Source organism: Netta rufina (genome assembly GCF_964035555.1).
Source record: "Netta rufina genome assembly, chromosome: 1".
NCBI lineage: Eukaryota > Metazoa > Chordata > Aves > Anseriformes > Anatidae > Netta > Netta rufina.
Window position 1 is genome coordinate 149,460,116 of NC_140123.1, and position 25,322 is coordinate 149,485,437.

Below are 25,322 nucleotides of genomic sequence, written 5' to 3' on the forward strand. Positions count from 1 at the left end.
TCAATCAGTACATTTCCTACATCTGTTTTGGTTCTGTACTTATGTAATAGCATCAAGTTTTTTAGAGCTGCACTGACTTCACAGAGCCTTTGTAGGAAAGACACTATATTCAAGTCATCCTCAAAAGTATCTTATGTTTCTAAAAGGTAATCCTACATTTACTGTTTTCACATCTCAATGCCTCAATGCATTTCCTAAATATTAATGTGTAATACATTCTATTGTAACATCAAATTTCAGTACAGATACTATGTTGTTAGGAAGGGGGAAGTACAGGGAAGAACTAAACTGTGAAGAAAGAATCTAGAAAGAAATGGCAAATGGGGAATGGCAAACAGGGACTAGGCTTAGCAATAATATTAAAGTTTGGTCCAAACAGGATAGTAGATTCAACTCTGGAGTTAAATGACAAAGGTTAAGAGCAGGGAAACAAGGTATGTTAAAGGTTGAAATCCTTCTGAGTTGATATCATCAGTGCCCTGCCTGATCAGTCCTTATGTCTGAGTCTTGCCAAAGTTATGCCTTTCTCCCCCTAACTCTCTATGCACCGGCTCCTGCAGGGAGTTGCTTGTGATTGTCACATGTAAACAGCTGCAGGCAAAGGAAACTGCCAGACCTCTGCTGCCTCTGAATTGCATACAAATTGTCTCTCACTGGGAGTACAGTCATATAGGGGGAAAAAGAGGAGACATGAGACAACATTTTTAACAACTAAGTGACTAATACATACCTGTACCAAAATAGGTTCTGCATGGATAATAGCAACCCTTGGCTTCTTCTGGTAGTTCTCCAGGAATGCTATGTAAATGGAGGTAGGTAGAAATTCTGCTAGCTTGAATAGCTACTAGATTACCACCAATACCTGAAATACAAAAAGGAACAAGTGGTACATTTTCAACTTTTTTTTTTTTTTTTTTTTTTTTTTTAAGTCTAGTAAGAAATATTTTTACAAATTTCCCCTAAATACAGAAGTCAAAAAGAGAAACATTCTGCGAGTGTGTTTGTTATAGAAAGGCTACCACCAATCTCTAAGGTAGTCAAACTTGGGCTACAATTTGGCATATCACTGAATATTTAGATATTTGGTATATCCATGCTATATATTGGAAATTTCGGGGTGAGCTTTAATTTGTAATAAGTGCAGAAAATTCCTTCAAAATGTTCAACCTGATACTTTCTCATAGGTGAAGCTGCCTTTTAAGGCTCCTTGTTATTTGGAAATCCTTCCTGGAACAACAGAAGTAATACATATCTGTATCGCTGCTGAATTAGCTCCCTTGCTCAGTATAGCTGGTAAGTATAAATAACACAGAGCAAATGCAGTCACTACCACAAATATAAATGCAGATTTCTCACACATAGGGCTGGAAAGGACTTGAAGAAATAATCTATCCATTCCCTTTCCCCACAGAGCTGGATTGAACCATAATCCTTTGCCATTCACAATTCAGGTTGAAAGGACAACTATCTGAATAATTAATTTTTAAACGAATGGCAGTGATGAAGAGTCTACCTTCTCCATGACAGCTGTTGATATGCTTCACATTAAGAAAAAAATACTTCTGTGAAATAATTTTTATTTCAATGAATTGAAAAGTAAACCAACTTGTTATATCAGAATGGAGTAACATATAACTCTCCTATTGCTGTTACACCTTAGAGTTGTCTACTTGCACATCAGACACATGCCCTTTTTTCCCAGATGCTTTACATAGCTCTGAGAAGATATGATTAGGTGGAAGCAATGTGGATATTTTCCCTACTTAGGTAGCAGAAAGACCTTGGTTACTGTAGTTGAACTAATTTGCTTATCTGATGTTCAGGGCTTTGGTCACAGAACAAGTGTCTATCATCAGCTGAAGAAACTATTTGCCAAATCCCTTTGGGGACTGTGGACTGGTTAGGACAAATGTTTAAAACTGAGAACTCTATGAAAATGTTCTGCTGCACTGCAGCTTAAAGACAATTCTTGGCAGAACCTAACAAGGGGGTCCAACTTTTAAACAAAAGGCTTCAAATACATATCAGGAAATAAAGTATTAGAAAAAGTCATGGAATAAAAGACTGATTATCAAACCTACCTGCATCTTCAGGAGATAGAGGGACAAAATGTGAACTATCAAAATGTCGAGTCAGTCTTTGCAAAGAATATTAAAATAACAGAATAACAGTAGTTTTTTTTTTGTTTTTTTTTTTTTTTTTTTTTTAACAAACTAGAGAAAGAGAAGTAAAATAAAGGATTTATATAAACTATAAGAGGGGCTGAAACAACATCAAAAACAATCCAGTAGGGTCCAAAGTCTATTTTCTGAATGTGAACAATAATGTTGATACTTCTGACTAATGAGAATAAGGTAAGAAAAGAGAGACAGAAGTAAAATGAAGGATCAATGCACTACATTTGGATGGAGATCAGAAAATTTCTGTGACTGAATTACAAAAAAGCTGTTATGTAAAACTGCATTTTAATAAAGCTACAAAGCTGGGGATGGTGCCATACGACTAGAAAATATGAAACAGTTTCTGCTTTAAAAAAAGAGGATAAAAGCAATCTGGATAATTACAAGCAGGCTAGAAACTGCAATAACTGATCTATTCAAAACAATATTAAAAGATAAAATTAGTTAACTCTTCTCTCACTATCCTATCTTTTATAGCATTAAAAGAAGAAATGAAAGATAAAAGTAAATAGGGCTAAATTTCCAGGCATGTTTTGAGGTTTGTGGCAATGCAACCGTAAACCACTTTGGCACAAAAAAGCAAGATTTCACATACTTCCTAGGATGTGTGCAATTTCCTCTTGTGGCTGATAATTATCTGCTGCAACAAATTCAGACAAACAGAAATATGAGAGATGATCTGGACATCTTTCCCTCATTAACAACAAGGGAAACCAAGAGAAAAGAATTAAGGAAAATAGAAATTTTCCCTTTTGAAATGGCAATGAAACTGGCTAGACAACAGAGACATAGATTTGATGCAGGTGCGCTGAAATTTACAAAGCTTCTAGAGCCCATACATCCTGCTGAGTCTCAACCAGCTAACGGCGCATGGTGATGGGCAGCAGCAGTCATCCTGTCCCTTAGTTCTGTGCACTCATGTGCCAATTCTTCCTACTAACTATTTTTGAACCTCTGGGCCAATTTCAACCATGTCTGGCACAAGGACTACTTAGTACTAAGGGGTTAATATTAACTACCTCCAAGTATGGTGGCTGACAAAAAGGAAACAATGGCTAATCCTAGATAAATAAAGATTCAAACCCACACCTCAGTGAGCCAAAGGCAGTAACAAAAGCTGTATAGTTCTCAGCATAAGCATGCCTGGTGCCCAGTCAGCACATGGCTTGGAGCTAGGCGTGATGCCTCTAACTCAGCCCACGGTTAAGTGACAATGAAGAAGAAAGACGGCGGCCAAAGCAGAGGGAGAATGGAGAGAATATTGTAAGCAACAGGTATTGCAGGGACACTAGGAAACAAAACACTGTGGGTTGAATGGTGCTCTAAAAACAAAAACAAAACAAAACAACAACAACAAAAAAACAAACAGGATATAAATCAGTACAGAATCAAATTCCATTATTTTGCTGGTCTTAGAACAACTTGAGTAAGGCTGTGCTTGCATTAAATGAATCACTATGTACAGAGACATTCAGTTTGTTTTCCTCTAACAGCAGTTACTGTGCTTGTGGAGTTAACTCAGCAATGTCAGATTTATCAGATCCCCACAAGAAGCAGAACACAGATAAAACTGTGTAGGTTGACTAGATGTCAATACATAAAATTGATCATTTCTGAGCATCTTCTGAATGCATAAAATGGTCATGTGCTCAGTAGCTGCTCATATGATGAAAATCGCTGCAGACATATATATGGACTGTTTCCATGATTTTAAGTGAGAAAATGTGTTTCCTGAAATTGTATTGTAGTCATTGTAACACATACTTCATAGCAAAGACTAACTGTTCATTCTCATGAGTACTAGATCACAGAGGAAAATAATTGCTTTCAAAAGTAAAATCCTGCACCTGTTACAGCGTTCCTCTCAGGACAGCAGATGTGTTTAGCTTCAATGTGAGTGCTACTTTGTCAAGAATAAGAACAGACATTGCTAAAGTGTGAAGGACATCATGCTGACTTACAACATTAAAAGAAAATTGAAAATCTCATCATTTTATCGAGTCAGTCAAGTGATAAGCAAGAATTAATACCACTTCTGATTTATTTATTTATTTTTTATCACAGTTCTTTTGTTTTGTAAAACAAGCACGCAAAACAATATTTAACATAGAGCCAAAAACACATCATGTATTTGTGAGTATGCCTACAGGCATGATTCTACTAAGCATTATTTGGGAAAGGATTTTTTTCTAGTAAGACCATGCTAGTCTGAAAACCACATGAAAAGTACTTTGTATCAATGCATCTTAAAGAATATTTCAAAGGAGACCTGTGTCTCATTACTCTTATTAACATTTTACAGGTTAAAAAAAACCACAAACAAACATAGAAGTTAAAGGAAGCAGGATGGGTGTTGCTGATGCAGACTCATCTCAGATCATCTAATGCTCTGGGTAGTACACCAGGCTGGTGGTTTGTTTTGTTTTGTTTTTGGTTGGTTGGTTGGTTTTGCTGTTGTTGTTTTGCACATATCTTATACTGCACACTTTGGGTACCATTTCCAAGGGAAAACTGGAGGAATATCTGACATACCAGAGGGTTGTGCTGCCGTTCAGAGGGACCTGGAGAGTCTGGAGAGCTGGGCTGAAAGGAAGATGAATGAAGGGAAAAGCAAAGTCCTGCATCTGGGGAAGAACAAGCCTGTGGACCTATGCAGGCTGGGAGTTGACTACCTGGAAAGCAGCTCTGCAGAGAAGGCCACCAGGGGTCCTGGACAAGATGTTGGCCATGACCCAGCAACGTACTTTCATGGCAAAGGCAGCCAACAGTATCCTCAGCTGCATTAGGAAGAGCATCAACAGCAGGTGGAGGGAAATGAGGTTTCCTCTGTACTCAGCACTGGTGAGGTCACATCTAAGTAGTGAGCCCAATTCTGAACTCTCCAGTACAGGATATGGACCTACTGGAGCAAGTTTAGCACAGGATCACAGGAACTGGAGCATCTTTCGTATGAGGAAAGGCTGAGAGAGCTGGTACTGCTCAGCCTGTAGAACAGAGAAGGCTCAGGGGGATCTTACTGATGTGTTTAAATACCTGAGGGGAGGGATGAAGACAAGGGAGCCAGGCCCTTCTCAGTAGTGCCTGCTGACAGGGCAAGAGGCAATGACAAAAAAATGGAACACAAGACATTCCATCTGAACACACAAAAAATCAAATATTTACAACAAGGGTGATCAAACATTGGAGCAGGTTTCCCAGAGAGGTTGCGGAGTCTCCATCTGTGGATATGTTCAAAATCCAACTGGACACAATCCTGGACAATGTGCTCTAGAGGACAATGTGCTCTAGAGGACAATGCTTGAGCAAGGGGCTTGGACTAGATCTCAAAATGTCCCTTCCAACCTAACTGGTTCTGTGATTTTATAACAAAAGTAAATAAAGCCAGCTCTTCCTCTCAACATTATTTCAGCTATGGTTCCAATGAACAGAAGAAACCCTGCTTACTTACTGCTTTTGAAGAACAGAAGCTTCTATCTAACCTTAGAAAAGGAATCTAACTTTGAATCTTGAGCACACAGGTGTACTCGTTTCCCTGTACTCTTCCAAAGTAGCTCACCATCCTCCACACACTACTGGGAACCCCTTGCTCTAGGTTTAGTTTCTCTGCAGGCAGCCAGACACCCAGAATCAAGATGCTCCAAAGCCCAAGTTCATGGTAGATACAGCCCTCTACATCTTACAGAAACCTATCTGTAAATGCTCCATAGGTAAATTGGTATAAGTTATGTTGCAGTAAAATAATACATTTACTAGTCTTCCTCTCAGACTTCTAATTCTTCTAATTCAATGTCATGATGCATTGCCTGACTAAATATCACTTTGATACTTTAATTTATCCTTAGCATACCATGAATGATTCACAGTCTTATTTAATATCCACTTTTCAAAATCTGGACTGAATACTGACTTACTAGTTTCTCTTCTGCTTTTCATTGGTGCTTGTCACTATAAATCTGAGTGCTTTGCAGACATGAATGCATTTAATTTTAAAATATACCTCTGAAGTGATATTTTTATACTGTCTGCAAAGAGCATTTTGCAGTTTTTGGTAATGAATGTGAAATATTTAAGTCATTTTGTTTTGAATAAGTATTTAAACCAGACTTTTCATTGATTTCATTTGCACCAATGAATGTTTTCATTTGTATCAATCAATGTTTAATATTTTTGCAGGTCAGATTCAGAATCTACAATCAGATATTCCAGAAAATAAGAATAATTATGTTACTACTAATTGGTAAAAAATTTGTTTTAAGGTACTTATTTAACACTGGGGAGATCTGCATGGTAAGCAAGAGGAATTTTGCAAAGCAGTATTCAACTACCTTATATGTAAAGTTACATCCTCTCCTGTAGCTTTCCATCTCATTCTTTTTTTTTTTTTTTTCTTCCCTTAAGTATATATAAATGAAGATGGGTTCCTGCAGAAAACTACCTTCCTGAAAGCACTGAGAGCACAAGATAACAAGATAAAGCCTCAGCTTTAAAAACCAACACCATAACCATTCACAAGACTATTAAGAACAGTTGCATGATGGGGTACACAAATAACTTTGTAAGAATGGCAAACTGTATGCACATCAATTCACTGAGATTGAAGGTCTTTATAAATTCACTTCTATGGAGAGAGATTATCAGTCGCAGAATACTGTGCTGTTCCCAAGCTTCTACACTACAGCTTGTACAATAGGACAAAAATCTATTAATACCTATATAAGGGTAGAATTAGGCCAACAAAATTCCCAAAGAAGAATATTCTTACCTTTGCACCCTCCTAACTACTATGTACAGCAATACAGTCAGTTGTGCCAATTAAGTTTTTGTTTTGTTTTGTTTTTGTTTTGTTTTGTTTTTGATTTTTTTAAGACAACATTACATATGCAACCCATTGCATTTTAAAATTGAGTGGTTTAGGTGTGATTTGGCTCATAAATAATTTTTATCCTATGCCTAATTGACAAGTATTCCTTGACTGTCAAAAAAATGAAAATATTCTGGATATACTTGTGATGTGAAAACTAATGATTACTGAAATCTTGTAAAAAAATAAAATACTTGAAAGAACTCACAGCTGAAAGAACAGCACAGACTATGCAGATTTACATGTACAACTAATAACTAAAAAGTAGTAGAACTATAACCCAATAATGAGTCAGAATTAAATATTCAGAATGAAAATCCTCCTCCATTTTCATTCCAAAATAAAGACTGAATTATAAATCTCATGTATAGGTGCTTTCTAATTCTATTATATTCTGTGCAATTCAGGATGCAGAAAAATTAATTTCCTACCCAGACATATTGCTCCAGTACCATAGAAGTAAACGAATATCTTCCCTTTTAACTTACAGAGGAAAATTTCAGAAACTCAGCCATCTGAGACAATGATTGACTTCTAATCAAAGCACTTCTCTGTTGCATGAAAGCTGAGAGTACAACTATCCTATAGCAGCTTAAAATACATAAAATTATTAAAAACACGTTTTATTTTTTGAGGGGGAATGATTTCTGGTATTTTCTTTCCATATTCTCTAAAGGAAACAATTTACAGCAAGACATGTCTGAAAAGCCTGAAAGTCTGTCCTTCAGTTTATCCTATTAATAGATTAAAAAAAAAAGAAAAAAAGATATGGTTTGGGGAATATATTACATAAGCTTAACTTTCATCTCCCAGACAACAGACACTCATTAAGTTTCGTGTTAAATTTTCTCATACAGGTTCTTCATATTCCTTGATCTATGTTTATTTCCTCCACATACCAAGGACTATGTGCAGCCAAAGAGTAGGGAATATTACAACAGATTTATGTTACCCATAACGACTCTTCTTTCAAATGATCTGTAAATGCAAGTTTTTCTATATGAAGCCTTCAAACCATTTCTGGTTTTCAGTTGTTTTCAGAATTAATTTGCAGAACCTCCGTTCTACAAAATGCATAAAAACGGGGTGAAATCTAATCACATGTTATTTACTATGCAGTAACTCTTGAAATAAAAATACTTACAAGACATCTCACAATATTTTTTAAGCATGCAAGGAAAATGGAAAGTGGCTCTGTCTAGTAATCTCAGTTAATTTCAGCTGATTATTCTGAAGCATATAATTGTATAAAGCATTATCTTTTTTTTTTCTGCACAAAAGGAACTCAGTTACTTGCAAATTGCAGTTCCTGAGCCAAATTCAACAAACTGTGATGCTGTAAGTGGATTTGCAAATTTTATCCAGCTCTTCCATTAGAAAACATAACAATCGACTTTGAGTATCTAGGCTGAAGCACAGCCATGCTGGGATTTTAGCTAGTTTCTTCAGAACTTCAGTATATCAAACACAAACATCTAAATTTCAACTAGATTTAAAGTACCACAATGGCTAAAACCACAAAATGATTTACGTACTTTTAGAAAGCACAGTTACAATTTAACCCAACCAACCATAGAATTAAAAATAATTCTTCATCTCAAGAAATGTGTTTAACAGGGGAAAATTGGAAAACTGGTTGTAAAACACTGCTGGCCACCAGCAGTAAAGTTGACTATAAATGCCTGCCTGCTTCAGAACTATTTTAATATTCTTGGCAAAAAAATTTGTAGTTATTGTTAATAGGGGTAGGAATCTTTGAGGTTGTTCAAATTCCAGACCAATATTTCTTAAACCAAAAGATGTATGGCTCCAAACTGTAACGTATATATGATGAAAGTGACTTGTCCCACGTCTAAGAATATGAAAAACACTTAGACAGGACCAGACTGAATGCTACGTATGGGCACACAAAGGAAGCCTAACACCTGATGACTTTGCAGTGTATAATGTCCAGGATTTCATGATATACAACAATTGGCACTGAAAAAAATCAGCAACAATTTGAAATCTTGGACAAACACACACTGTCCTGAGATTTTGGCTGGACATAATCCCAAAAGGTTACAACATTTATTTTAGGTTTCCTTGTTTCACAGGAACAACAAACTTCAAAGTAGGAGAAAGGAAAAGGCATCTGAAAACCATTGTGAGTGGGAAAACCTGCAGCTACTTTCACTGCTTATGTTTACAATAATTCCAAGGACTGGGAGAGAAAGCTTTCTGCAACAGTCATATTTAAAAAGCTTTCTGTTAAGTGGCCTAGCACACCTTTGGTTAGTAAATGAGCGTCAACAGATGTATTTTTTTAACTGAAAGATTTCCTAAACTCCAGTTTTCTACACTATACTGACCAGCAAAATCAAAAGGAGCCAATAGAATTATGAAAACCAGGAAAGCCTAACCTAACTGCAACTGAAAAAATCACTTACCTACAATTTCCTTTTTCAGGATGTGTACCATAAAGCAGGCACGCTGCATCCTCTACACAGAATGTATTTTCTTCTATATTTTCCAATAGAAATGCCTCTATATTTCAAATTCTGAGGTCTGAGGAGTTTAGCACACACATATGACACACTTACTCCCCTCTGCTCATTTGTGGATGAGGGAAAACCAGAATTCATTGGTGCTTACGTTGTTGTCCAGTGGCACTGCAAAAGCAGCATTGCTATTGCTGATCATGGGTTGCAGGCCTTGCACTACCTTTCCCTTACGCTAGCAGCACAAGGCTCTAGTCTTGGCCTATTATTGTGCTTGTTGTCAGCTTGTTAAGAGTTCCAAAATTAAGCTTGGTGTGAAGCTACTCTCATTACAACATGGAGTTTAAGACTGGGATAGTAGCTGAAATATACAGACAGGAGACTATAAACAACTCGATGATGGTCCATTACTAGTCACTAAAAAATTTAAACTTTGTGAGCTGGGAAAAGATTGCTTTACGCATAACAAGAAAAGAAGCAGCTAAGTATGAAAAATCCAAATAAGCAATGGGGTAAGGTACCTGGTGTAGCATGGAAAAAAACGTTCTCAGGCATTGCACAGTAGTTTGGGGGGCAGATGCCAAAGGCTGAGAACAGCCTAGTAATATAAAACTTCTTAAAATGAAGGCAGCTTTTATAGCTGGGGTGGTTCAATTATCACAGCAATCATCATCAGAGAACCACAGTGGGACTGTCACAGCTACGAGCCGACTTTTAGCCCCAGCTTTTCCTCTCTCAGCCTACCTAATTCTTCAGGGATCTTTTGACCCGCCAGCTAATCATCCATGGCTATGTATAGCATTTGGCTAGTTCTTTTTCTCTAAAGATAGATCAAAAGAATGTATGCACATTGCCTTAATTCTGTTCATAAACTTATGAAAGAAAATTAGAAACAAAGTAGTACATTTAACTTTTTCTCTAGAGGCATGTTTATAGTAAGCTGTCATTCCTAGCAATTAAAATGATTTACTTAAGTCCAATCATTAACTACAAATTTTAAAAAAAGGTAAAATGTAAACACGGACGCAATTCAGCTTTTACAGCCAATTTCTGTGAAAGAAACCAACCTTGAACAGGATGCACAGTTCCACTTACAAGGGCAGTTCATAACTACTACAGGGTAGAAGACCATCATCACTGCAACATCTGGTAAGAGCGTGGGGTCTTGAGAAAGGCCTGTATCCATCAGACCTGTATCCAGTGTAGGTGGCAAGACTAGAACACAAGAGTCTATAGAGGAAATCCAGACCTATTCTACTACTGTACTGAAGCAGAGAGAGACGCCTACTGTAGAACAGTATAAAGCAATCATCAGACAGTTATTTGCTTTTGTAATCAAGGGATGTCGTCTAGGAAAGCAGTACCACTGGTAAGAGCTTTGGGTGCACCTGCCCCATAAGAAAACACAATCCTCTTCTCTTAGGAAGCAATCTACCACGGAGGACTATTACAAGAAAGCTTTCAGATGTAAAGCAGGAAAGGTCAAAGATCAACATGGTTGCCCTGCTCTTTAGGTATCTGGAAATCGAAATGGAAACGCACAAAAAGTAGATGCAAGTACTTGCAATTTTGAATGAATATAAAAGAAAGGCTCAGGCAAGGAAGCATAAAGGCTGAAAAGTAAAAATGAATTTATAGTCAGCAAGGAACAAAAGTGGCAACACTGAAATGCCTTATATTTAAAGGAAATAAAAAAGAAATACAGGAGTTTAATGGGAAAGAAGAATAAGCAGCATGCTGTGTGGAAGACTGAAACCCTCAGTTCCTTTTTTATCCTGACTTTGTAAAAAATGGTGATGCCTGATCATAAACTTGTACATTTAAGTCTGTACGGCCTGAGGATAAATTAAATGTAGAGCATCCTTAGAGAGCTAGATGAACAGTCCATGAGTTATCAGTGATCATTTTTGCAAACCGATTATCTTGGAGGTTAGTAAATACCAGAGGGCTGTAATAGGGAAATGTATCTTTAAAAAGGACAAAAAAGAATGATTTGGGGAATCTGAATGTTTGTAAAATTTATATTCCTGACAAGTATTAGAACAAATTATTAAATAGACAATTTGTAAGCATCTAGAAGATATGAGAGCAGTAAAACAAAAGCTAACATGAATTTACCAAGAACATCCCTCTGTCAAAGTCACACAATTATCTCCTCTAACAGAACAGCTTGCCTAATGGGCACAGCTGTAGATATACCAACTTTTAACTGTTGCAAATTGTTTTGATGCTATCCCATGCCGTATTTCCAGTAGCAATCTTTGGAAGTTAATTAGATCAGGGGCAAAATGTTTCAAAACCCAGCATCAATAACAACATTTTTATTATCAAAGCAGATAAGCAAACCAAGTGGTTTTAACTTATTTAATTGATAGCTTAGAAAACAAATAGAATATACCCCAATGGCATTTGCAAAGGCCAAGTTAAGATAAGCCAAAGCGCTTGATAAGCAAAAATCAGAAGTCAGAATCATCTTGATAGTTAGAGAAATTGATCAAAAATCAATGCATAAAAGTGCAAAATAATGTACAGAATCAAACGTAGAAATACAAAAGGGGAAAAGAGCAGCTAATGAGCATTATTGTGGGAACAGATCCAGTGATTATAATTATTGCAAGCTAAACATGTATCAGTCACATGATACTGTAGCAAAAAAAGAAGCTAAAAATTTGCATTTTGTAAATGACTACATCAGACTAATAAGATATTATCTGTTCATGTAAGATTTGCCTTGTTATTTTTCTTAGATGACAAAACTATTTATGGGTGAAATTGTCATGAATAGATTCTTGTGCATCTGGAAAGTGCATAACAAACATGGGAACCAATATACATCTTTCTTAAGAAATCAATTTGCCTGTAGCACCCCTGTTGGCTCTTAAACCTAAACGCAAGTAAATATTGAATTGCTATTTTGAAAATTTGCCCTTGGCCATTCAAAAGAAAATCATTTGAAATAAATTATCATCTAAATTTTCCTCAGCCATAACAATTTCAATATATTTGATCACATAATTTTTGAATATACCTCTTCACTTTCACAGTTTCTTAAGGCATACTTCAGGCTCGTACTTCTCACTTTCTCCAACATGCTTTAATGATTGCAATAAATAGGACCAAAAAACTCTCTTTAGGTGTTAATGGGCTTTTATCAAACCAAAGCATATCAATGAATAAACAGCAGCATATAATCCTGTCTTAGTCTTACCATTAATTACTGGGGTATAAACAACAATTCCAACCAAGTTTGGATCAGATACAGTAGTGTCCAGAATAAGGCCACCAATACTGAAAAACAAAGTACAATATTTAGAATACGGCAAACAGGTACATTAATACATTAATTAGTATTTCAAAACTTTTTTTTTTTTTTTGAATTTTAGTCTTGTATTATCTTCAAACCATGATTTTCTGCTCAGTTCATCTTTTTTTCCCCGTTACTTTGTCCTCTGCTACAGACTAACATTGCTACAGTTGCAGATTTAGATATTAAAATTGACTTCTTGTATAACAAAGACCATAGAATTTCAGACAATCACTTGACTTTTAAGATTCATAGCTTTCATTTGATTAATTCACCTCTTAGATCAGTGTGCAGTTTTGATAGGAAGCTGCAGGAGACGAATACTTCACTGTTTCTTTTATTTGATACAGTACATCTCTGTTCAGTCATTTCCACAGGCTACTGCTGGCTTCCCCACTCATTCCCATCTACGATTTAACTACGTAACTTCATAATTTTTGGAAGGTTAAAGTTTATTCCCACTCCATATTCTAGGGGCTCCTTGAAAGTTTCTTTCAAGCACAGTCAGGTGTTATATAAGATATACAGAGACACAGATGAGAGACATCAAGACAAACAAAGACAAATAGACTTACCTGCTTATAACCATGGCAGTTATAACAGGCTCCCATCCTGAATGGAGAACAGTTCTGGTAGCTGGGTGTTTGGCAGCTATGACAATCCCCATAGGAGTCAGAGCCAAAAAAAAGGCACCAACTAGAGGAGATACGTAGTAATATGTCTCTAAAAAAAAACAACCACAGAAAAACAAAATAACTGTTTTGCTTTCCAGACATTCATAAAAGTTATTCCTAACGTAGAAGTCTAAAATAAACTATATTCTACATCATTCAATTGAGGAATTTTCATAGTCTTTAGCACTACTGTACCTAACTTTTCAACTACTGCATCAAACAATATGGTGTAACATCTGCCACCTGTGATCACCTTCTCCCATCCCATCAAAGACAGAACTATCTGTGTAAAGTATAAAGTTTTTAAAAACGTTTTTATATGATGCTTGATGATAAAAATACAATAGAGATGCGCAATATAAAACATTGTTATGTCTGCTAAAAAAAAAAAAAGAAACAACATATTGAAAATGCATTTTGTTTATATATAAATTTGTAGCATATGTAAACCTCCCTCTTTCCAAAGCACAGATAATATGCTAGTCTTCCCAGAAACAGCATATCTAAAATGATGCAGGCACAATATGTAATACTGAAACATTTATATCAGTAGTTCAGTTGCTTTATAACCTGTCTGAAAGTCTGGAAATTCACAGCCACAATTCTGCTGCCTGCACCTATCCATCAGACTGGCATCATATTTCATAGGAACACAATTGCAAATATCAGTAAGGGAGTACCATCATAAAACAAAACTAATAATGCAAAGGGCTGCCTCCAGAAAGAATAATATTTTTCAGATTAGCTCAGTCAGAGAGTCCCATCCACTCGGAAGCTATCCCAGTGATCCAATTCAACTGTGGCAAATATACGTATAACTTACACAAACACCTCACATTTACATACATTTAATTTTATGAGCAGTGTGGCAGTGTATTTAATATTAAACACTTTTTGTTTAAACTTTCAGAACTTGGACAACTCAATGCAAAATATATTTCAAATAAACAGGTTGAAGTAGTTCACATAGAACGCATAAACATTTGAACAAAGAATATCCAGTATATATAAAAATATCCTACCCAAGCATTATGGCTTATTACAAAGTCTGCAAGTTCCAGCAATTACTACTTTGATGTTATCTTGGTGAAGGGATGGAGAACAGCTAAAATTACTCCTGAAAGAATTGCTGTAGTGTTCTTAGAAGTTACTATCCTTCTGCATTGACTGGTAACAGCCTCTGCAGCAGAGCCAGCAGAAAAGAGACTAAGATTCCTATCACTTTGTAAGCTAAAAGTAGAAAGCTATCAGAATGAGAATGAGACAAAACCCAAAAGAGAAGTAATTTTTCCTTTCCTTTTCTAACTACTCTATAGTATATTATCTCCTTCCTTTGTGGCGCTTTTTTTTTTTTTTTTGGTCATTATTCCTCCTTCTATGAACTAAGAGGTGTTTAATGTGAAAAGATCTGACTCAAAAGAGTACACGTAATACATTACTCCTTTATTTGATAATTACAGTTTTTTAAAATCAAACTTATAAGAGAAAAATATATTGATGTAAAGTTCTTGACCTTTTTGTCATGCGGACCACTATTTACTGCCCAAGTAAATGCATTCTTCCCTCCACTTGCAAAGAAGAAAGATCTCTGTGCGTTATGCAGTGGGTCCTGTGGAATGGATTTCCTGTGGAAATCTGTTTACGTAAAACTTTGAGACTTCCTTTTTTTTTTTTTCTTTTTTCTTTTTTTTTCTTTTTTTTTTTTTTCTTTTTAAGATGTTAATCACATTATGTTCCTGCTACTTGGTCTCACTCCCTCTATATCTGTTCTGTCTGAGAACTGGCTGAATGGCAGGTCTCAGAGGGTTGAGATCAGTGGCAGGGGCAGTAGCTAGCAGTGTCCCCTGCGGTCAATACTGGGTGCAGTACTGTTTAACTTACTCATCAGTGACTTGGATGAAGGGATATAGTGCCTTCTCAGCAAGTGTGTTGATAATACAAAACTGGGAGGAGTGGCTGATACACCAGAGTGCTGCAGTGCCACTCAGAAGGATCTCAACAGGCTGGAGAAATGGGCAAAGAGGAAACTCTTGGAATTCAACAAAGGCAAGTGCAGGGTCCTGCACCTGGGGATGAATAACCCCATGCACCAGTACAGGCTGGGAGCTGATCTGCTGGAAAGGAGCTCTGAGGAGAAGGGCTTGGGGGGTCCCAGTGGACGACAAGTTGACCATGAGCGTTGTTCTCTTGAAAAATGTTCTCTTGTGGTCAGTGGTATCCTGGGCTGCAGCAGGAAGAGCATTGCCAGCAGGTCAAGGGAGGTGATCCTCGCCATCTGGACACAAACTTGGGTTTGTGTTCTAGGACCCTGCTTGAGCAGGGACGTTGGACTAGATAATCTCCAGGGGTCCCTTCCAACCTCAACCATTCTGTGATTCTGTGATTATGACATTTTTATCAACACAAGAAAGGAAATTAAAGTTCAAAAAGGTATGGCATTTTACAACAATTTCTTTTTTAATCCCAATAACAACTTAAATAACTTGTTAGAACATGTTGAGGAGAAAAGAGAGGATTTAACTATCAGCAGAAGTCTCCAGGCATGGAAAACTTGTCCAAAAATATAGTCCAGGAATTACAAAGAACACTAAGAATAAGCATTCTTCTACTCAAAGTAAAATACATTGTATAATTCCTTTCTTCTGGGAAAAAAAAAAAAAAAGTAAGTACAAAGATATAACAGAAACCAGTCCAGCAAATGAGCAATAAATACTAACCAAGAGATATTTAATAAGCAGTTTATAAATAAATAAGTGAAATATGAAATATATGTATGCATATATCATCCTGCCACATAAATATTTTCTAAGATGTTTTAAAAAATGAAAAAAGAAAAAAAAAAAAGAAGAGAAGACAATCTTGCTAGTGTATAATGATTCATGAACTATAACCAAAATAAATACAATTTATATGTGCAGTGCAACAGGACTGTACTATTTCAGAACTCAGCAAGCAGCCAGAAGCAAGGGCAGCTTTACAAGTCTTAGAAAACACAATTAACCCATGGATGATTTTCAGTCCTTTCACTAGTTGAAGTCAACATCTTTTAAGTTAGTGAACAGTAGCTCTTGGGAAAAAAAAAAAAAAAAAAAAAAAAAAAAAAGTGTATCTATATAATATAACACAAGCTGTCATTTTTACAGCAAACAAAGCAAAAGTTAGATGAACCTTCAAGAAGGTGAATTGATGTTTTATAGCAGGAAAAGAAAAAAAGTGTGTAGTGATATAGAAGACAATATGAAAGAAAAGCAACTGGTGTTTTTTTTTTGCATACTAAGGCATGACTCAACAATACTCAGCAATGGCTTAAGTTTGTTCCTCTGAGTCAACAACAAGTAAGAGGAGATATTTTTTTGGCCTTATTTTTCAATGTTTTAACCTAAAATAACTTTTATACCTGAGGCTTTTAAATGGAGTTGGACATAAACCAGATTATAAAAGCTACCCATTGCTACAAGACTGTGTCACAGCTTTTCCTGAAAAGAACAAAAGTCAGGAGTGGTTCTCAGGAGTGGGGGATCTTCAAGGGCAAGATGAGGCCAGAGCTTAGATTATTCAAAAAGTTGCTAGTACTTTATTGGAATTCCCTGTTTAATTAAAAAAAAAAAAAAAAAAGAGAGAGAAAAAAAAGAGAGCTAGAGGGAATGACAAACAAATAAATAGGGCATCAGTCATCCCCATGCTGCTAAACAAGGAGGAAATCAGGTATGCTTACTAATAAATTTACAAGTTTTAGCCTACACAACTGAAATTCACCCTACCCAGGTTTGAAGGCAAAGATGATGTAAAATTTAAGCTTAAGGCAGCTGTTCCCTAATAGAACTTTATATTCGACTTCCCATCTATTAAGTTTAATTAAAACCAGAACTGTAGAAGCCATTAATAGTTTCGAAACATATCACAGAAACTGTCACAAGTGAGCTATGATAGGTTCCAGTGCCCTGCAGACCCCGTGGAACGGCTCAGCTCCAGTCTGACTCTTGGAAAGGCCTTTCCTTTAGCTAGGGGAGACTCTGCTGGCAGAACAACTTACTTGAATCTTAAAAGACTCTAAGCTCAAGATGCATCTTTTGAGGAAGGTTGGGCCATCATCCTATTCATAGTTAATCCACAGAAAAAGAAAATTTATTCTATGATAGTTGGAGAAGGGGCAAAGGGAATAAATGACTCCCCTTTTGGGACTCATTTCATGCCACTTTTGAAAGCTTTGTGCAGTTTAGCTTACATAGCAGGAGGAAACTTGGTCAGCCCGTCCTGGTGGCTCTGCTATAGAGTTTGTAACATCCAAGATGGTAAAATCAACTCCTAAAAAAACTCAATATCTCTTCAGTGAACTCCTGACTGTGACCTTACATCAAAAAGGAAGGAGGGAAGAGACAAGGCTCCCAACCAAGTCTTTGCTGATCTTCAGTTATTTTAAACCCTCATCCCTGTGGTAAAAACACTGACAGCAATCACACAAGCAATTGAGGAACTCCGATGCTTAACATTTTGCTGCTTATGCAGGGTGTATACTGTGGTGCACTGTTTGGTGCGGTGCCTCTGAAAACACAGCCTCTAGGTGTGAACGGGAAATGCTCTATTTCAGAGGCAAAATTAGGAACCCGACAGTAACGATGGGGGATTCCACCGTCTGGCTTCTCAAACTAGATCCGAGGATGCTTGAGAGCCACCAGCATGTATTTAATCCCCGCTCCGTGAGGAGAAGAGGGCAGCTTGAAGCCCTCACAGCGTTACAGGGGGCGAGCAGAGGGGTTTTTCTGTCAGGGCGCCCCGCTGCCGTCGGCGGGCCTGGGGAGCCCTCTAGCGCCCGGCGGGCCGCCGCACTGACAGGGAGCCGGGGAAAAAAGGGTTTTCCTCTAAAAGAAACTCCTCGTCCCCCTTCACTGGTCAATGAGGTTTTTAACAGAGCACTGCAAGGCGTCGTGATGTTATGCGGTGTCTTTAAATGGCTCTAAGTGCAACGCGCAAAAACGTGGAAGATTTTCTTCCTTTTTTTTTTTTTTTTTTTTAATGCACGCTGAAGGTCTGGCTATTGAAGACATGACGTGAATTAGCTAACAGATTCAATTGGTTTCAGTGTTTAATGGACAAGTTAGTTTACAATAATTGTCTCGGCAAGGAAAATGATTAGATTATCTCTGAGGATGCGATTCACAGAGTAATTTAGAAGTGCAGACACAGTCCTTTCCAGGGCATTAAGGCAGAGCTGTTAACCTGGTGCCATTCAAATCCCCAGCTCTGATGGGTTTGTCATTATTTTTGAAACAGCCAAATGATTTTTTTTAAGAGATTGTATATATGATGGGGGACAAATGAGATGTTTAATATGCCCCTAACCTGGGTAAGTATGCTACCGTCCTTTTTCCTTGCCTCTTCTAGGCATGCCATGAAGCATCTGCTGTACACCTCTGTTACAAACGAGCAGAAAACATTTAAATAAATAATTTCACCCTTTCAGGCCTATTATTTGAAAACTTCACATAGAGCTAGAACCTTCCATCTTTGCCAGCACACTTGAGTAATCAGGCTAGTAAATTGTAGGGGAAACTCTTTCATTCAGAGGACAGTCCAGAGGTGGCCTCAACCCGTGTCACTACTAGCTCATAAACCGTGTACTTCCTTATAACATTCCCTCTGCGCTTGTTGCTCTACTTCAGAGAAAGCAGGGAAGTGGCAGAAAGAGCATAAGGACATCTGTGCTGAGTGAAGCCAAGAGTCTCATCTAGACCAGCATCCTGTTTCTGACCATGGCCAACAGTTAAGGCTTGTGGAAAAATGGTAAGAAAATGGCAGGTTTACAGTGGTGCTTCTTTCAGTGTGCTCTGCCAGGTTTTGCTGCTCTTTGCCTCACGGATGGGATTTCATCACTCTACTTTCTATCTGCAGCTTTCTCTTCAATACTCCTCCATAGATTATTCTCTGATTAATTTATCCAACAAGGTGGTTTTTTTTTTTAAATCACTTTGGTCCTCCTAATATATGCTGGCAGTAATTTCCACATCCCAGTCATATACTGTGTGAAAAAGTTCCTGTAACATTTAAAAAATAAAACAAAACATTGTTGCCTGATCATTTTCTGAATGCCTCTTCCCTGCCTTTCACTGCTTTATATACTTCTCCTAAACTGAAGCTACTACAAACTTATATTCCTTGTTACTATTTCATAGTTCAGCTAAATCTTGGAAACCACGCATTTGCAAGGGCTTTGTGGGTTGGTCTTACTTTAGAAAGACTCTCTGTTTCCTAAGAGAACAAAATACAAAGACATTGAACAAATATAAAGAGCAGAAGCAGTCATTTTAGTGATAATTAGATAATTACTGATATCACCAAAAGAGAAACATTTCTAGAAGACCATATAGAAAGAAAAGTGGGAGTAACTCTTAGAAGCATACTTGAGAGCTCTACTTCTTCCTCCTACACGTGTGTGTGATCTGCTTTTCAGCCGCAGTGGCTTGATACAACGTGAGTGTACAGCTGTAAAAATAACAAAGGACCAATTCAAGCTGGCCACACTTCTTACGTTATTCCTCTAAGAGACATTAGGTCACCTGTAACTAGAAATGTAAATTTCTAAACAGACGTGAAAAGAAGAAAGAAGAAAGTCCAAGTTTCTTTCCCTATCTTCTCATTGAGTTTGAGTTTTTGTTGTTGTTTTTGGTGGTGGTAGTGTGTTTTAAGAATAAATAATGTTTTAGGAGAAACTGAAATATTAGTAGTAATTATTAAATTTTTAAAAATAAGAAACATACTGTGCTAAATTTATGTAAAGCACAGGAAGCAATACTAGATGTATTCACAAAATGACATATATTGTTTACATGCAAATGACAAATGTAGCTGCTATTAAAATCCAATTGTGTGCCATACCAGTGCACCTAACTATGTTTTTCCTGTAACCAGAACTGAAAAAAATTGAAAGGAGTAGAAGAAGGTGTTTAAAAACAGAATCACTATTAGAATCACTATTTCTCATTTACAGTATTTGAGTCTCTGTGGATTCAACTTAAGCAATTTTATAGAGAACATTACAATGCTCCAAAACTAATATTTGGAAGGAAAAGCTCTAGGAAACAAATTAAACATCACTGGTATGTTCATTATAAAGTCGTTTGCAGAGTAAAATTTTAAAAGACAAAATAGTGTGACCTATGTAGCACAAGTGTCTAAGAAACCTCACTTGGAATACTTACTAGCTGAAATTTAAAGTGTAAGTCCAACATTAATGACTCTAAACCAGGCACAGCCCTGGCAAGAAGAAATTTAACCATAACCGTAGCCCCAATCTAATCTTAGCATTAACCCAAGCTTGGCATCTTCTGCCAACTCCACAGCTCCCCATATAGGTAGTACATGCCTTCCAGTAATCCTGGCCAGCTCTCTGCTGCCTTCCATCCAGCCACTATAGCAGCTTCCCTGGCACTTCACTGACCAGCACATGTTCTAATTTTGAATTGAAGTCAAATCAACCATATCAACTGCAGGGACCTGAAATCTCTTTCATGTGGAATAACCCTAAGCTACAGTCTAGTAGAATTCCTACTAGAATTTGGGGCATAACAATAAGTCTAGAAAAACAAACTTTAATGAGCTAAATTAATTATTATCCCAGCCCTAGCATTAGCAACAGACACTACATTTTATGCAAATAGGTGTTTCTCTGCTGTTCTCCTCACCAAAAAAAAAAAAAAAGAAAGAAAGAAAAAGGAAAAAAAAAGTTAAAAGTCTTTTGTTTTTCATTATAAGTCTATAAAGTCTTTAAAGACTATAAAGTCTTTAAAAGCAGTATTTAAAGGAAGTATTTGAGAATTAAGTTACTTTATTAGAATATAGATTTAAAAACACATTAAAATATAGTTAATAAATACACGGTACAATTTAAGTTTTAACAAAAATATATAAAATATTAAAAATGGATGTATTGTACACTGATGCATTTAAGATGACATGTCAACACGTTTAAAATATGATAAATCAAATACCAAAAATATAGAATTGTAGGTTGAAAGTGAAGAAATGAAACGGTAAGTCACTCCAAGGTAGCTTGAAACTTATTTACATACCTTTTCTGATTGATGTTGTAATATTTACATAAAACAACTCATTTTTTTTTAAACGAAAAAGACTTGAAAAATGACCACAGATGTAAAGAATTTATGCAGGGATGTCAACATATCTGGTAAAACTATCATGAACAGTACAAAATTTGTACTGTTTGTATAGTACAACAGTGCTATATTGTACTACAATTGCCCATAGTTAAATATTTTAAAGTACAATATACTTTAAACAGCTTCTCTGGAAGGAGTGAGCTGCAGTAATAATTTAATTTTGAATATGTTTCTGAACAGTCTTTTTCTCCTGCAAGAAGATGTTCTCATACTTTTTGTTTCTTCATGGGGAATAGAGGAGGATATGAAGAAACAGGAAAAAAAGATTGATTTTCAAGTTCCTCTTTCTCATTTTCCAAGCTCATATCTCTTTCTCTGACAACCAAGAATTTCGCTACATCTGCCAAAATACAAGCATGTTTTTAATGAAAATAATTATTGGCATATTCATTTTTAGAATTCATCTTGTGGCAATGAACCTTGTTCAGTAATCTGCTCCTTTATGAGAGTAGGATTTAGACACTTTGGGGCCTAGAAATCAGAAAGCCAGTTTTCAAGGGACTATAGAAACATGCAAATAGCTAGTAGAAGAGAAGAAAAGCAGACTAAAAAAAAATAAAAATAATAATAAATTAATTAATTTGGACCTGTTTATTCGTAATTCCCCTGCTCATAGCTATAAGTGGGAAAATAAGCAAATAGTGAAGAACTTCACCAAGAAGCCAGAGAGAATTCATACATCAGGCAGGATTAGATCATTGTTTTCTGTAGTCGGTAGCCAAGGAAGGCCTTTCCTTTGCTGCTCAGTTTCTCACAGCAGTTATTCATTTTTTCACCTTTCATGGAAGAACTGCTGTTCTGAAGAAAGCTAAAGCTAAATTTTCAGATTTACGTTTGAAACACATTCACCAAGTTTATTAGACAAAACAAAACAAAGAAAACCAAAGACAGTCAGATCATTATTTGGAGAAGCTGGAAGTGGTTACGTTGTTCACTGAAAAGCAGAAGGAAATGGTGGGAAAGCTTGTAAAATCACGCTTGGGACCAGGGAACAAGAGGGAGACATGGAAGTGTCAGTGAAACAGATAGGAAAGAGTGGGGAATATATATAGGAAGCAGGAGTAGGGAAGCTGAGGAAACAAGGAGGTATTGCAGTACTTGATAGGAATCAGAAGGAAACTCATTTTGCGTAATTCATTTAAAAGTCATAGCAATCACAAAGCACAAATTGATCTAAAATTATGCTTCACTTCTTTGAATACATACTTGTAATCTTGCTATTGTTACTTATGTTATTTAAATTATTGCCATTTTGATTTCCAAGCATATGTATAGTTGCAGCTCAAGATATATTTGAATGGTGTCTAAAACCACACCCTACCAAAAAAAAAAAAAAAAAAAAAATGTCAAAGCAGAGCTCATCTCCTGTAAAGTAGCTGATTGAGATACCCAATTTAACACCTTCCCCTCAGTGCAAAAGGACAATTAAATAAGGCTCTGGGAAGCAAATAATTGATTCAGAGATGGGCATCCAAGAAAACCTGGGTGAAGACAGCTTCCCCTCTCCTCTCACCCCAAAAGAAAGAGGACTAAATTCGGCAGCTACAATTTCTAATTCACGTGTAGATTGGCTGTGATACTATGAGAGTCTTTTGCCTATTACAAGACTGTGCCAAGACAATGATTAGATAATAATATAGTGATTAGATAAAAAGAAAGAGTATGATATAATGTTGAAACCAAAGATCATTCAATCATTCAACAATACAAAGGTTGTCAAAAAACATGTCAGTTTAACACATTTTCGAAGCTTCTCCTTCCCTGCCTTCTCCCCACCACCCCCACCCAAGAAAGGCTTCTAGGGAGATATATACTTAGAAACATACTTACCAAGGCAAGTATAAAGACCCTGACTTATCCATGCTAGAATAGCAAGAGTGATAAGATCTCCAAAACTTGCTGCTATCGGAGTGGCAACATTGTCAGGATTAATACCAGTTTTCTTTGATCCAACAATAACTCCAACCATTATTATTCCTAGAGTCAATGAAGAAGAAAGTACAGTAATCATATCTACTGTTGTAATCCCATAGGAAATTTCAAGATAATGGCAATTTCAAACCTAATAAATAAGAAGTCTGTGCTTTTGTCCCGGGATGATCATTCTTCTCACCTAACTGATTTCTGCATTTTTAAATTTTAACCATTCTTAAAAACTAAGTTAGATATTTGAAAAAAAAACAATAAGTACGCAAAAAAATTGAGCCATCTGTACAATCAACTATTTTGCTTATGGTTAGAATTAGCACAACTGAAATCGTAAATCAACCACTTCCTGAAGAAAAAATATTCAGTGTATTACTTCTACACTCCATTAACTTTAGCTGACTGAAATTTAAATGGCTCCACAGTGAAAACAACATAAAATTCAATACTTGGATGTCAGATATTGTGCAAGGTTTCCAGCTAAGTACTCAACACCAAAAGTCAAGAAGCTACACAATAATTTAAACTGAAACTAGGCAACACATGAAAATGTAACTTGCTACCCACTTAAAGCATTACAAATTGAGGCTATTGGTTTCTATTTTTTTTCCTACATACACCAACACTAACTTTTAAACAGACATTTCCCTACAGAATGGTTACTAAAAATAAAACTCACATTGCTATTAACATCCTTCTTTGGTATAAATTGATGTAATTCACCCCTCATCATACAATACACAAAAGCACTTCAACTGTGTATACTATTCCTCATGTTATTTTAAAGAATTTTTGAAGAATTGGTATTACAAATTTTCATGTATTTTAGCAAGTAATATTATGTATTGTAGGGTAAATGAGTTTACTTTCAGAGAAATTGCCTGAAGAGTTACACTCCAAGAAACTTGCAAAAGAAAGAACTGAAATGATCTTGTTTGATCACAATATCTGAAAAGCACCTGTTTCATGCATAGGAGGCAGAAACTTAGAAAGTAATTTCCTGTGCTGGCCTATCACCAGATAACATTAAAAATTTCTCTTCATGTCCAGCTTATACATAAGTGGAAAAAACATGCTCATGTTCCCCTGTTCTCTTGCTGCTCTTCATTTTGTTACATGATCAAATTTAATGGCTTTGGAGTCACTAAAATGTATGCTCTTAATTTCATGCCAAACATTAACAATTTTGCACTTTTCACTTAATTAAGCATATCAAATTAGTAAAAAGGAAGCTAAACATTTTACTTGATTTGCTATTACTAAGACTACTGATAGCAAATTTTCATTAAGAATATGTCAAAAATAGAGGAACCTTTTTTTTCCCCCTTCAAGTCCATTAAATACCATATTTTACAGTTAAATATGTCCTGACAATTGGCAAGAGAAGCTTAATTTCATCACGACATGTGGCTCCAGGCAGATACATTGGCACTGTTTGTGGAAGGGGACTTGAACTTAATCCAGAACTTTCAGATAGCAAGCCAATTTGTTAATTTCAGAAACAAAGCAAAACACAAAATAATATATAAGCAGCATGGATAGATAACCAGGGAGTTTGGATTCAGCTAAGTTAACATCCGAGTTCACTTGAGCTTATTTACAAATATGTTCCATGCATGAACTGTTAAGAACATACATGTACTTTGTACATCAATTAATATAGAAAGTAGGGGAAAAAGTTCTCCATCCTATTAGATGAAATCTAAAAACATACTTTTATTTT

General features: G+C 36.3%; 1 protein-coding gene across 1 annotated transcript in view; it reads right to left on the minus strand.

Annotated features, from left to right (window-relative positions):
• SLC41A2 (solute carrier family 41 member 2) overlaps positions 1-25,322 on the minus strand; it is a gene marked incomplete at its 5' end in the record, with an annotated part of 47,776 nt that overhangs the window by 11,775 nt on the left and 10,679 nt on the right. Inside the window, 4 exons of the mRNA XM_084305914.1 lie at positions 731-862; positions 12,730-12,809; positions 13,401-13,548; positions 23,504-23,650. Coding sequence (XP_084162040.1) covers positions 731-862; positions 12,730-12,809; positions 13,401-13,548; positions 23,504-23,650 — 507 coding nt within the window. The remainder of the gene's footprint in view (positions 1-730; positions 863-12,729; positions 12,810-13,400; positions 13,549-23,503; positions 23,651-25,322) is intronic.